The sequence below is a fragment of the Penicillium macrosclerotiorum genome (assembly GCF_028827735.1).
Source record: "Penicillium macrosclerotiorum strain IBT 26536 chromosome Unknown utg000001l_segment0_segment0, whole genome shotgun sequence".
Taxonomy (NCBI): Eukaryota; Fungi; Ascomycota; class Eurotiomycetes; order Eurotiales; family Aspergillaceae; genus Penicillium; species Penicillium macrosclerotiorum.
This window is the reverse complement of record NW_026643081.1, coordinates 1,299,611-1,313,177: the sequence shown is the minus strand read 5'-3', so window position 1 is coordinate 1,313,177 and position 13,567 is coordinate 1,299,611. Positions and strand designations below refer to the sequence as shown.

The window sequence follows — 13,567 nt, the reverse complement described above, 5'->3', positions numbered from 1 at the left end:
CCCACGTCATCTGCCGTGGACCGCGGACACTCTGATCTGGACCTGATCAACACGACAATGCGCGATGGGAAACTCCGGCAGTTCACAGAAGATTTCGGCTCAGGATCGGTGAGTGCCGCTCGCTATTGATGACTGCTCTACTCGGAAGAGACTTCTCAATCCTGTCTCCTTCCATAGCGGAACTATATGCTCTCAGCGTTTCCCCTCACGAGACCCCTCCTGACCCCCATGTTGGCACGAGAATAATCTGGCTTGCTAATCTTAAGGACGATTCATCTTCTCTTCTACAGGGCGATCCTTGACCTCAAGAACCAGCGTGATAAGATCTACCAATACCAAAAACGTATAACTGTCCTCACCGACCGCGAGACCGCAATCGCGAAGGAATGCCTGGCGCGCAATGATCGCCGGCGAGCTCTGCTTGCTCTCCGGCGCAAGAAATATCAAGAATCGCTCTTGTCCAAGACGGACAGCCAACTGGCACAGTTGGAGCAGCTGACGGGCCAAGTGGAGTTTGCGCTTGTACAGAAGGATGTACTATATGGGCTACAGCAGGGTACACAGGTGCTGCAGGCGATTCATAAGGAGATGGGCGGGATCGACGGTGTGGAGCGAATGCTAGAAGAAAATGAAGAAGCACGCGCCTACCAAGAGGTATGCCTGATTTGGTCGGTCTATAGGAGAATATGGTTACTGACGGTGGCTTTTAGGAGGTGAGCCAGATGCTGGAGGGTCATCTGTCGAATCAAGACGAGGAAGATGTCGAGGACGAGCTGGAAGCTTTGCGGCGCGAGGTTGAAGGACCAGTCGTTCTACCGGATATTCCATCGGGCCCTATTCAGGAAACCGAGGAGGTGATAGAAGAGGAGGAAGCCCAGGAACCAACCAAGGCCAAGGCCAAGGCTCGTACCCCCGTTTTGGCCGCATGATATCCCGATCGTTGCAATATGCATTCTTTAGACAGGATTGATCGCTTGCATTATATGATCTACTATATGATCACAAGCATTGGAGTGGCGTTGGTCGGCTTTCTGTTTTCTGTTTTGTTCTCTTGCTTCCCATTCTCTTTTTATTCTGTGCGGTGTTCGGCTCATAATTCATAATTCTGATCGTTGACATGATGTGGCGATCATTAATACATTGCTTGTCTGTCATAATTCCCTTGAGAATCTTCCTCTTAACCGTCTCCCCCTCGGCTTCATCCTCTCGATCAAGACAGTTAGAGCCACGTATCATTGGCCCGATGTGGTGCGGCTTCCAACGCCACTGACACCAGGGATAGCGACGTGATCTTGCGGATTGGCAGCAGCTTCGTACAAAAAGCTAATCGGCTCCCGATTCAGCGCCATGAACTGACCCTTGAATCCGATATAGCCCACTTTCGTTACATCCTCTTCCCCGTCGCTCCAGTTATCCTCCACAAAGATGGTTATTGAGGTAGTGGCATTCCAATGGGCCCGGTTTAGCGGCAGCTCGAAGACATCAGCTCCGACTACGGGCTGTGGGACTTCAATAGTCTGGGTAGGGGAAAGCTCGGAGGCAGTTGAGAAATCGATGTCGTCACGGTTCTTGAACAGCTTGAGGGTTTTCGGGGCGGAGGAAGTAGGTGCAGTGTAGAATAAAAGCGCATGAAGTTTAACTTGGCCAGTGAATCTGTTGTAGTTTGACGTCAGCTAGTGTTTTCATTTAACCTGTTCGCGATAAGATGAAGGGGAGTATAGCAGGGCTTGACAATGCCACTATAGCAAGAGCCCAGTGCATGGTAACCGATCACGCAAGGGAGAGTGGGATGATCCCTCAAAACGAGTGACCTATGTGACTTACGGGATGTACATGAGTAGCTGCTCATCCGCGTCGCTCTCGAGTTCGGGCTGGTCGTTCAGTCGTTCGGCCCACGTCTTTCTGACAATGGCCGCACCACCCTTGGGAGTAGCCTCTAGATCCAGAAGTTAGAAGAATTTTCATATCACGATTGTCCAATTACATGAGTGCAGGCAATACCATTTAGAGTAGTGATCGAATCGAAGTCAATTTGTGAGTAGAGCAGCGACTGAATGGCCGGAGTGATGTCGTTCGAGTGATCATGCTCATCATGGCAGTGGCCGCCATCACCATGGTGATGATGGTGCCCAGACATTTGGAAATAGAGACCGAGTCAGATACGTGCAGGCTGCCGACGTAGTAATAAGGTCGTCGAGGGGTAAAATGTTCAGTCGTGAAGCAACACGGAGGTTTTCGCGAGGAACGCGGATCTTCTCCGCACCCCCGTGACGTCGATCGGGCCGCGAGCGAAAGAACTATAAGGCTAATTGACAACTACGGGCAAAGATCTTCAACTACGAAATAAGGCATTTTTATGGTTGAAACCAAACCAGACTCCGCTGAGCCGCCGCATTGCTATCAAACTATTCAAATGGGACACGAAATAAGCACATATCCATTTGCGCCCTCACAAACTAACAATACTCAACCCAGGCATCGAGGTCCATGTTCTTGATCACAGTCGAGAAATTCTCGGAGTTGGGAGCGTTACAAGCCGTGGACTTCTCTGAGTTGGTCACACGGGCCATGAGCCGACGTTTAGAATCAATCTCGCCTGAATACTCGATATGAAAGACAGGCTTGTTGGCCTCTGTGAAGGCAGCATAGACGTCGCACTCGTCATACTGGGCACATTGCTCATTCACAGACCATTGCATTTTCCCAATGACATCCGGAATGATTTCACCCCCATTCTTGAGCCCAATTGACAGCCCACGAGAGTGCGCCTCAGAAGCCAGAAAGTTCACGTAATCAATCGAATTGGCTTTGGTCAGGTCGAGACCGCTGTCGTTCCCGTAAGCATCAATATTGTCGGGGTCGACACCATCACAGCCCTTTTTAACTGCAAGATCAAGGCGGGACTTCATGATCGTGCGGACGTTAGCCGATTTTACATTCAGCCATCGCTCGCCCGGCCAACCATCCAGCTCATCGCCCATATCTGACTCCAAAAACTTGCTGGCGTCAGGGCGCCAATCCTCATAACTTCCGGCCGAGAAGTAGCAAATGGCTTTAGCGCCGGTCTTGTGGATTTTGGAAATGGTGGCCGCCGTGTTGTCGAATAGATCGATATCAAAGATATCTGCGCCCATTGAAATGTCTTGGACGGGATTGACCAGCTGGATCTGCCACTTAGCTCCAACCTTCGGTTGCCAGATGCCATTACTGGTGTTTCGGGAACTGCGGATGGACCTCAAGTGATTTCGTGCATCGATGCGGTGCATGTGTGGATTAGGCCGAGCGTTCGTGCCGCTCGCCATAATAAGCAAGGTCAGAATACAGGCCACCAAGAGGTTTCCCTTGACTAGCCAAGTGTTCCAGTTGTAACTCAGACAAAACAACATTTTGAAAAAACTGGAAAAAAAATGCACTTCGTGCAGGATTGAGAAAAGAATAAATGAAGGACTTAGAATTGAAGAGCAACTGGAGCCAGCCAAGTTTAGGGAAAAGGAGCGACAAGTGAGCCCTTGAAGGGAATGACTATACTATTATTCCGAAGCCAGAGATCATCCCGGGAGCTGTTGGTTTTTATAGTACAAAGTTCAAGGGTCCAAATTTTCAGGGTCCATCTGAAGTTCATACCAGTCATAAGGCATCGTCGTGTCACGAAACAGAAGACCCTGCAAGATGGTTCACATTGTCCGGGGGTTTTTTAGGATGACCTCACAAGAAATTTAGACCGAGAACCAATAGGAAACAAGCTGTAGTCCATCCCGGAGAGAAAAGAGAGTGAAGGAATGCATCAAGCGCCGAAGGGATCGAATTTGAAACGTCTGCCAAGAACGCCTCGCGCATGGTGACAGAGATCGAGCGCGACAGCAATCACCATCCTGATCCTGTTAATTAAAGGGGGTAAAGCCACCCTTGGCTTCACTCAAAGGAATTTTGACAAACTCACATCAGATACTTTCTATCGTTCTGGCCCCCTGTGCCAAGGAGTTGGTTGGGGGTGGCTTGCTGCCCTCATGTGGTGATGGGTTTGGGCGGCAATTTTCTCACTATCGGTGATGTTTGGGGCCCTTCCCTTCACCGAAATAGAGGAAGTTCTTCAGACCACATCACTAATAGACATCTCTAAGATAGAGAGAGAGCTGGATTGTAGATTAAACAGCTTGTCTTTTAGTCTTCTCTCATCTACATATTGTTGTGGGAAAATGGCGGTCTGCAGGATGATTCAGGGCTGATGTATAAGACTACCCCGCTCTCAGAGAGCAAACAATCAAGTACCCTCTCTTCTGTATATTCCTATGTATCCTCCCAAGTACTCCCACTATTCTCAGATGCTGGATCTGGTTCGCAGAAAGGTGGAGCCTTGCCTCAGTTCACTATATATTCGCTCTATCTATCAATAATCAGTTTGAGGATTGCACAGTAGTCGTGCTACATTTCGCTAATTAGGTGAAGCAAGAATATCATTCAAAAATTGATTCATTAGTCGTCCAAAACCATGCAGGCAATCACCATTGCAGTTGTCATTCCACCCGTGGGGGTATAAAGATCTCGCCGCCTATTATCCTCTCGGCCTCGAGACTCCAATTCGCAACTTCTATCCCACATATCGTGTAGTTCGGAAGCGGACTGTAATTGAGTTGCAAGGAACTCCTGCAATTCAGGTACGGGCTGTAAAGAATAAGAGGCTTCTCGAAAACGCTGAAATTCTTGAATGGTAGAAGCGAGCAGAGTGCACTTGGAAAAATTGATAAGCCCTTCTGGCGTGAGAGAAGGGTTACCATCTCGAGTAAATGTCAAATCTTTCAAGAAAAGACCTGTTCATACAGAATTAGCTTTTACAGGGGAATTGTTTGAGGAAAGGTCTAACCGAGAAATGGAATGCATGGCGGCACTGCAACTCGCAACGTTTCGCGATATGCATGGTAGTTTTGCGCACTGGAAGTGGTCATTTGCATTGGTTTCAGCACGTTGCAAGTCCGCTCAGTTACCATTGCCCATGTGCGAACAAGCCGATAGATTGGTGCACTCTCAAAACTGGATAGAATAGATATGACTGCAGAATAGTTTTGGAGATTAAGACAGGCCTGTGTTGCGTCAGACTTGGCATGACCTCGAACAGTGGACTGGAGTGCAGGTTTTTCATACATTTGCCACATCAACAATATGCCCGATTACATGTGCCCGCTTCTTCAAGTCTGATTCCGCTAATATCAAAGTACCGACCCAGTTGGAGAGTTGATTGAAAAAACGAATCGAAGCTTTGATGTTTGCTGCAGGTTCAGGCGTATTGGAAGAGTCGCTCTTTTGTCGGCCCTTCTTTAAAAGCTCGTCTGCCTGTATCTTGCTAAATAGATTCGCCTCCATGAGTGTGAGCTGCCGAGCGATTTCTTTAGCATCAATCTTGAGGAATTGAAGTTTGTTCAGCTTTCGGGGCAGAATCGGCTTTGGTGCTTTTGATGTGTATATTGGAGGTGTCTTGACAGAATATCGACCTGTAAGGCGGCTTTGAATTATTGAGAGAAGGTGTTGTGCGGCAGTTATCTCGTTCTCTGCCATGGCTCGATAAGCGAAATCTCTTAGCTTTGATAAATTTTGATTGGTATCAGAGCCTTCAGGCTCAAGCCAAAAGTTTTCAAGCCATTGCTTCAGGATGTTGATTACCCGTAGCTGAATTAAGGGAACTATTCTCTTTGAAACTTCTCCTTCGACTGAAGCTTGAGCCGAATTCAATGTGATAGCCGGCTCGTATTCAAATCGACTAATGAGAAGATTGATGAGCTCTGTTCCTGATGTGAAATATCTATATGTAATGAGGAATATTCGATTAAAAGAAGCGTCAAGCTTGTCATGGCGCGTGAGATTTTCCACCAAGGCCACTAATGATGCTGCTCTGACAACTTCCCTGCTGTCATCCTCATAGAGAATGTATTTCTGAATCTCAACATTTTGACAGCCAGACTCTATCCGCTGACTTGGAGTATGGTGATTCATAATGACACGAGAGCTGCCCAAGTTGATATCGCCTGGTAACAGCCAACACCCCCAGATCTTCATCCGCTCGGATGGTCGTTGCCCGCCTTCGTAGTATCATACATCGTGCGAGTCGCAACAATCAGAGGAAGAGCGGATCAGAGATAGACTCGCGGATACATTGGGCTTTTCACAACAGAGCTGCGCACAGCCGAATGTGAAAATGACGCATCATTCGTGTGGGTAGTGGGGTGTTCTGTGCTCTGGTTGATTCTAAGACCACCCTGTTACCGAACCCACCCGGGGACCCCACTCGAGCTCACACGAGCAATCTGGCCCTACGCGCTTACTGCGGCGTTTGAGCGAACCGAATCATGTCCGATCTCGGATTTAGACCTTTGCCTTGGCCAATTCCAGCACAAGTGCTTGTTTTTCTTTTTTTGCAAACTGCATGGTAAACGGTACCCATGCAAAGTACATTCTATGTAGATATCAGGACATTGTGAATAAGTTCTTGACGAACAGAAATGATATTTCGCCATTCAAAAAGTATTCTAGATAACCATGGAGCCTTAGAAAACCGTTCCTTTCACCTGCCGTTTCCTCTTCAGATCAACATCTTTGATGAGGATGGTCCATGGAATTGCCAAAACCATGATGCCACATCCTACTGCAAGTAACCTCAGCTCTGCATAGGCGTACGCCTTTTGAATAGCAAGTCTAGTTGCACTTCCTATAGGATATGAACACTGTGTAACCAGATCCTCGTAAATATTGTCCAGGTTTGACATGGCTGATTCTGGAAGATACCGTAGAAGAGCCTTTATATACGTGTTTTGCCAAATGACAGTGCTGATTGTGAGACCAGCACTGTCACCAATGGTGCCAGCGACGTTCAATAAGGCTAAAGCAGTGGCAACATGTTGATGATCAACAGCAGCCAGGATAGAGAGCTGTTCAATAAGGATGAAGATAGAGCCGCCGATAGCAAGGAAAATCTGACACATCACCTGATAGCCAACATTCATGTTAGGCTGTCGGAAGTGGATCATTAACCCCTGAGTGAAGATATAGAGTGGGACGGCAATATAGAGGGTCCATTTGTACCGGCCAACTCTTCGGATAATCCAACCAACAAGTAGCAGGAGTACCCCAGAGACCATGTCAAAGATGTTGCTGATATAATTCGCGGTAGTAATGGTCAGGTCATTGTTTACTTGTAGCCAGGATGTGAAATAGTAGCTCCAGCAATAATTTGAGAGCTGATAAGTTGCGTCCAAGAGAACCGCACCAATAATAGTACGATGGGTTAGTAGGCGCCAGTCAAAGAGCGGCACGGGAGCTAGCCATCGTTCCCAGAAAGCAAAGACGAAGAGCATAGAGAAACCCAGAACAAGCATGGCGATGATATAAGCGGAAGCCCAGCCTTGAGGTGCGTAGTCAGCAATGTCGAAAGGAAGCTCGAATAACACCAGACCAGCAGTGAACACGAACACCCCAAACACTAATTACCAGGTTAGGTTCTTTTATACACAGCACGGAGTCGTAAGTTAATGCGAAGTACTCACAATCAACCTGAACAGTCCAGTACCAAATGCTTTCCAGGACTGTGCGACCGCTGGGTCTTTTGATCCGGTGGCCTTCTTTTTCTGCCTTGTATAAATTATACTTGAGCATAGTGTATAATGGGATAGCCGCCAAAGGTGTCATAATCGCCCAAGTACCAAAGCCCCACCGCCAAGTAACTTGATAATAGAACTCGTTCGCTACCTTCGGTCCAGCAAAGGCTGTGATGATATATGGAGATGAGGTGAGTGCATACGCGAAGGCACGATTTTTCAAGGTCGAGGCATCTGCGGTCACAACGTCGATTGCGTATTCCATGCCATAGAAGCCCGAATAATAGAAAATCTAGTTGTCATCAGTATAAGCAGTGGTCCAACCATGTATCGTGAAATTATCTGACAAGCTTGAACTCACATTCGCAGCGCAGTAAACCTCGAAGCTGTCGCAGGAAGCCATGAGAACTAACCCTATGGTCAGGCAGATCACCATGAAAAGGAACCCCTCCGCACGACCCCACACATCCATCATCTTGGCCATTGGAAGGTAAGTTGCAGCGGCAAAGGCATCCCCCAATGCAGTAGGCACCGCGGAGAGTGAGTGTGCCTTGAAGGAACTGGTCACATAGGGGTTGAGGCTGGAGGTTACCGTGGCTTGGAATGCATTCACAAAATACAAGAACCAGATGCTGTTAAAAGCGCACATAAGTATTAGTGGGGGGGGGATTTATTGAATTAATTAGTAGATTGAATCAAAAGGACAAAGTAAACATACTTGATGAAAACTGCGACCAACGTGCGCCTCGACCAAGTAGTTGTGACGGCCTCGACGTCTTGAACTCCATGTTGAGCATTTGCATCGGGCATCTCATAAGACTCCGAGCCACTATGCCTTGAGAGGCAGTCATTGTTCGTATCCGAACCTCTTTGGATATTCACATTTTGTTTTGCGTTCTGCTCAATAAAGTCATTGTCGGCCTGCTCGGACTCCCTGGCCACCATGTGGCGGAAGACCGTACGGGTTCTTCGGATCAAGGGACGGACACCCATGGCTGCTTGCCATGACAGACGCCAAAGGAGATGCTGGGGCTACGCAGCCGTTTTTGAATAAGGTAGGAGAATGACAGGGTGATCTTTGCCGAAATAATGCTAAGGGCCGAAGTCGGACGATGGGTCGGAAACAAACTAGCCCATGTAGAAGAGGCCCTGGGCCGCTCTGGCCGCGCACAATCATTTGTTAGGCCGAAATGAGATCAAACTTTTCCTGCCTCACTAATGTACAAGGGCTCCACCGGGGGGCTAAAAAGGCACGGCTGATCGATACCATGACGCTCATGGTGTGGTGGGTCCAGCTACCATCTCACTTTTATCAGTGGCCGCATGAAACTGGTGAGAAACTAAAGAGGGGCAATTGATGCGAATCAAGAACAATTCAGGCTACCGCTAGCGAATTTAATCCTAATTGACGAGTCCCGGCTGTCCAAATTCTTCCCAGGGCAACGAAAAATGTTGAAGAAGTGGAGACGGTGTCCCGGGCTCTTAGTCCCTTTTTCACTAGTGTAAACAGTATTCGGTTATCAATCTGATAATCTCAGCGCACGAGACTCTTGGCAGACCAAACCCGAGTCCCGCCGCGTCATTGCGAAAAGGAAGAGCGTGAGGCCTGTGCTGATATGGAGCTTATTTTAATATTTACAACTAGCCAATCAGTACGACGAGTTGCATTATGCGGCTAACCGCTCCAGGAGAGAAAAATCATGGATGGCACCAAAAGATGCAGGCATCTTGGAGGTGCCCGGTCATTAATAAGGAACAATTTCTGGATTGGAAAAATGGGCTCCAAAGCTGACTATAGTGGTACGGAAATCAGATAGATATGGCTGGGGTCCCAGTGGAATCATCAGTGAACGCCTCCCCTATATATCCTATTCTGCAGAACGAATTACTCGGGCGGGAACTCCCACAGCCACGCTGTAGGGCGGAATGTCGGTCCTGACCACTGCTCCCGCACCAATTGAGCAGCCGTCCCCAATTGTGACACCCGACAAAATTATGGCACCGGCGCCAATCCAGCAATCGTTCCCGATAGTAATACTTCTTGTAAATTCCCGGCCCCTATATTCTCTTCGGGCTTGGATCTGCGTGTAATGTTCACCAGTGATGATGCTAACATTCGGTCCGACTTCCACATTATCCCCAATTGACACAAGTCCACAATCAAGAATTGTGAGACTGGAGTTAGATCATTAGTTGTTGAACTAGGTGGGAAGGTAATAACTCACTGGAAATTGGCATAAAAATTACGGCCTGTGGTGATATTACATCCGTAATCGACGAAGAGTGGAGGCTCAATATAGATATCTGGTCCTGCCTGGCCGAGAAGCTTGTCGAGGATCTCTCCACGACGCGAAATTATGTCACTCATCGAAATCGTAGCATTGATATGAGCATTGAATTCCCCTGTTAAATATCTTGCTCTTGACCTGGCCTCTATGAGCTCGGGCCCTAGAGGATTGTATCTGCAATCGTCATCTCCAATACTCTTCAAAGGCAAACCGAGGATTGACCTTACAACATTCCGGAGACCATACGCTCATATTCTTCGCCCCAACAAATATCTTGGATATTCCTCGCTTTTTCGATGGCTTTGTTGTCTTTCTCAGTTTTGGGAATCATTTGGGCGGGAAGGATATTTTAATGTCCCGTGGAAGTCAACAGTCGGTGATGATAATTTGGGAGTAGCCTGCCAAATAATGAGTATGAATATATCAAGAGGAACAGATTACCAAACTCCAAGAGTAAGCTATTTTGTTCGGGGTTGACAGGTAACTCGTTATTATTTTTTGTAAAAGAACGATCTAAGGAATAATTATATGGCTTTTTGGATCTTGACTCATAGCTGGCCTCGTATTGTGTTATGCGAGGCTGTTAACACGAGCGCTTGCCGGGATCTCGGCCCTACGGCCCTGCACTCCGGGTCAAGTGTGCCATTGGAAATCGAATTTATCGATGACAACCCATCGGCCAAGAAGACATTGCCATACCTGTCGTTATGACTACATGAATTTCACTTGACAGGTGACATTAATAAACTGGGGTAAATGAATGTAAGTATTGTATGCATATTGTACCAGTCCATACTACAGCATTATGTTGCTCATTAAATAAATCTGTCCGAGGAATGGGTGATGGATGAGGTGTATTGCAAGAATGTCTGTATATGTAGAACTTTCCTTTAAAAATGGGTGTCATATCAAATCAGTCTCCATGTCGGACAGGGTTTGCCACCAATGCAACACAGTGTCCATCTTCTCAATGACAAACGGTCTTCTTACCAAGTCTTATCATCATGCACCCAAAGAAAACCCACTCAAGAATTCGACGCTTGGAATGCAAGCGATAAGATATTTCTTCAAAATCGGAGTTCGTGACTCAGTGAAGCTCACAGTTTGTGATAAATATATTGTTTTCTCGCCTCTGGAGCTTAAATGACCATATAATTTAGGCTAGGCTTTAGGAGTCGGAAGGTTGGAAGGTTTGCATAAGAATTCATGTCTCTGATTTTCTTTGATCTAGAATATTGATGGCATCAGTTATTTCTGACTTTTGTCCCACAAAGATTAAAAAAATAAGCAGAGCGGTATGGTTCATGTGTTCTCAGCTTTGCAGGAGGAAGCTCTCATCATTATAAGAGCCGTTTTACATCTGGTAGCCAAATGGGTGGGGAGATGGAGAGACAAGTCCATATATCTCAAATTCACAGGGATATACAATTGAAACCCACTCACAAGTGAGATTCTCCAGCAAACTAAGAATATCAGTTTCCTTGGACCCAAAATTTTGTTCGTGTATTTTCAGCATCCACCCACTGGAGGCAAGAGACTCAGTCTCCAGGCTTTCGATCGTGCGTGCCTAGATGCCCACAAGAAAGTCACTAGTATTTTTTATAGCGCCGATCATAGCAGGAGGACTGCACGGAAGATATTGATATCCTGAGCATGTGGATGGAGGCAACAGCCTATGAGTATCAATTTCACTGTTTCCGACTTCACTTCAGTCAATGGGTTCTACATACTTGAACGGCTTATTTGAAGTATGTCAAGCCAAGGGACGATGATTTGAGCCCGGTATATTATTACCCAGTGGGTCTGAATCTACCCAACCTTATGAAAGTAACTTAGCTCAGTCGGGAATGCTGTAGCCGGTAGACATGTTATGTTTTTACCCGGAAAACAATGTGTGGAGATTGAGCTAGTCCTGATCAGTTCTGGAGGTGATCTTGAGTTATTAGTCATGTGACGCACAGTCTGAAGATATCTCGTGTTCAGTGCTTTTCCCACCTTCTCAGCACTCCTCACCATTGAGTACTTCTTTTCTGTCTTCCATTACAATTACAAAGAGATCTTGACTCTCAACCTTTTATTCACCGGCAATTATCTTTGTCGTTTGCTTGTCACTATCCATTAAAATAGCCCAGTGTTGTCAGACTGCTGCATTGGGACTTACTTGGATCTGTCTCTAATTCATTTAGGTTTCAATAATGTCTTTCACTATTTTACCGTCAGGATGCGGTGTTTGTGGGAAACAGAGAGATCTACTTCGCTGCTCAGGGTGCAAAGTCATGCCGTATTGTGGTCGCGGTCACCAATCCCATCACCGTCAATTGCACAAATCCGATTGCACTGCAATCAGAAAAGCTCGAAGTGCCATGGAAAATGAGGAGCAACTATTGAGGATGCATCGCGGTCATGAATTGATGAAGCCCTACCCCTTCACTAATTCCGTGGGCCACTTCTGGGGGATCTTGGAAACCCGTGACTATATGTGGGCTCGTTACTCACTTGCAGATGCCATGACTCGAATCCACAACGTTGAATCAACTCAGACTCATCTTGACCATTTGATGGATATGCTACGCCTATGCCGGGCTGACAACCTAGGTGTACGAGCGCATGTTCCTGCCTTGATGTTGCGTCTCAATAAGGACCAACAGTGTTATGATTTCATTAAATGGTGGTCGGCTATTCAAACAAATACTCAATATGACATGGGTAATACAGATCTGCCTTATCTGGATATCAAAGATGCAGACGTGTTTGAGTCGGTGGATGGTGACCAAAGCAAATCTTCTCAGCTCAGTCATATCGTCTGCTTGACTCTTTTGAAGATCAAGTTACTTCTCGACCTCCTGAAACTTGAGAGGTCTACCTCCGGTCTTGGGCCAAGGTTTCCTCGGAAACTCTTTAATATGATCCAGACAGCTAGTCCCCAGAGTCCACTTATTCACGGGAATACCCAATTAATGGCCGGAGAGGGCAAATGCCGCTTGGAATCTATCGAAATTTTGAAGGTGCAGATCAACATGATGTATGACAGCGTCAATGAACACAATAAGCATTTCTGGTTAGCTTTGCAAAGCCCACAAGATCACCTGAAAAACCGCCCGGAGGGGGCCTCAAAGGGAGCGTGGAAGAGATGAAGCTCTCCCTGCACAATACCTACGACGCATGGGCTGAAACGCCTGGAGCCATCGATTTTATCACTGCAAAAATTCGAGGGGATATTTCATTAATTCCTTCAGCTGTGATTTCGTAGCAAAGGCTTTCTTTGCAAGTTACCTGCATGAACCGAATATGAGCCCACACAACATGAAAGTCCGGTACGGGATTGAAACTCAACTACTCATTCCCAGAAGATTAAAACAAATCTTTCCGAAATGCTCTTTTCCCTCTTCGATAACCTCCCTGGCCGTGGTTTTGCATCATTCGATCCAATTAATTTACCACATATGGAAAACAATTCACATCATAAATCTCTTCCTGCTTAACAAATTTCGTTGTGGTAGGCTTCTAGCCAGCCAAATCTGCATACAAACACCTTTCCCCACCTAGCCACAGACACTCTCTGGTTTCCTCCAGTGATTTGAAAAGAGACAAAGCTTTTTTAACTTCTTTTCCGAGAGTGTCATCCATTTTTTCTACCTTAGCAGCTTTATGTTCTACCCTGGCTATCCTCTACCCTGGTTGAGATATTAGTCTAGT

General features: G+C 46.7%; 7 protein-coding genes across 7 annotated transcripts; 2 read left to right on the top strand and 5 right to left on the bottom strand.

The window, feature by feature from the left end:
* Positions 1-64: 64 nt before the first annotated feature.
* On the top strand, positions 65-929 carry N7462_000434 (ESCRT-III subunit protein VPS20; the record flags this gene model as incomplete). The annotated part of the gene is made up of 3 exons (XM_057072160.1): positions 65-108; positions 291-654; positions 711-929. 3 exons carry the CDS (start codon positions 65-67, stop codon positions 927-929), a joined length of 627 nt encoding a protein of 208 aa, XP_056938690.1.
* Positions 930-1,232: 303 nt separating this feature from the next.
* N7462_000433 (PITH domain-containing protein) lies at positions 1,233-2,137 on the bottom strand (the record flags this gene model as incomplete). The annotated part of the gene is made up of 3 exons (XM_057072159.1): positions 1,233-1,653; positions 1,825-1,936; positions 2,002-2,137. 3 exons carry the CDS (start codon positions 2,135-2,137, stop codon positions 1,233-1,235), a joined length of 669 nt encoding a protein of 222 aa, XP_056938689.1.
* Positions 2,138-2,456: 319 nt separating this feature from the next.
* N7462_000432 (endo alpha-1,4 polygalactosaminidase) lies at positions 2,457-3,386 on the bottom strand (the record flags this gene model as incomplete). Its single annotated transcript, XM_057072158.1, has 1 exon — positions 2,457-3,386. One exon carries the CDS (start codon positions 3,384-3,386, stop codon positions 2,457-2,459), a length of 930 nt encoding a protein of 309 aa, XP_056938688.1.
* A 1,087-nt stretch (positions 3,387-4,473) lies between these two features.
* Positions 4,474-5,550, bottom strand: N7462_000431 (RasGEF domain-containing protein; the record flags this gene model as incomplete). Its single annotated transcript, XM_057072157.1, has 3 exons — positions 4,474-4,808; positions 4,862-5,078; positions 5,140-5,550. The coding sequence occupies 3 exons, from the start codon at positions 5,548-5,550 to the stop codon at positions 4,474-4,476; spliced, it is 963 nt and encodes a 320-aa protein (XP_056938687.1).
* Positions 5,551-6,536: 986 nt separating this feature from the next.
* Positions 6,537-8,576, bottom strand: N7462_000430 (Major facilitator superfamily domain general substrate transporter; the record flags this gene model as incomplete). Its single annotated transcript, XM_057072156.1, has 4 exons — positions 6,537-7,468; positions 7,533-7,875; positions 7,945-8,215; positions 8,302-8,576. The coding sequence occupies 4 exons, from the start codon at positions 8,574-8,576 to the stop codon at positions 6,537-6,539; spliced, it is 1,821 nt and encodes a 606-aa protein (XP_056938686.1).
* An 875-nt stretch (positions 8,577-9,451) lies between these two features.
* N7462_000429 (sugar O-acetyltransferase) lies at positions 9,452-10,202 on the bottom strand (the record flags this gene model as incomplete). The annotated part of the gene is made up of 3 exons (XM_057072155.1): positions 9,452-9,758; positions 9,809-10,045; positions 10,099-10,202. 3 exons carry the CDS (start codon positions 10,200-10,202, stop codon positions 9,452-9,454), a joined length of 648 nt encoding a protein of 215 aa, XP_056938685.1.
* Positions 10,203-12,234: 2,032 nt separating this feature from the next.
* On the top strand, positions 12,235-13,005 carry N7462_000428 (uncharacterized protein; the record flags this gene model as incomplete). Its single annotated transcript, XM_057072154.1, has 1 exon — positions 12,235-13,005. One exon carries the CDS (start codon positions 12,235-12,237, stop codon positions 13,003-13,005), a length of 771 nt encoding a protein of 256 aa, XP_056938684.1.
* Positions 13,006-13,567: the final 562 nt, after the last annotated feature.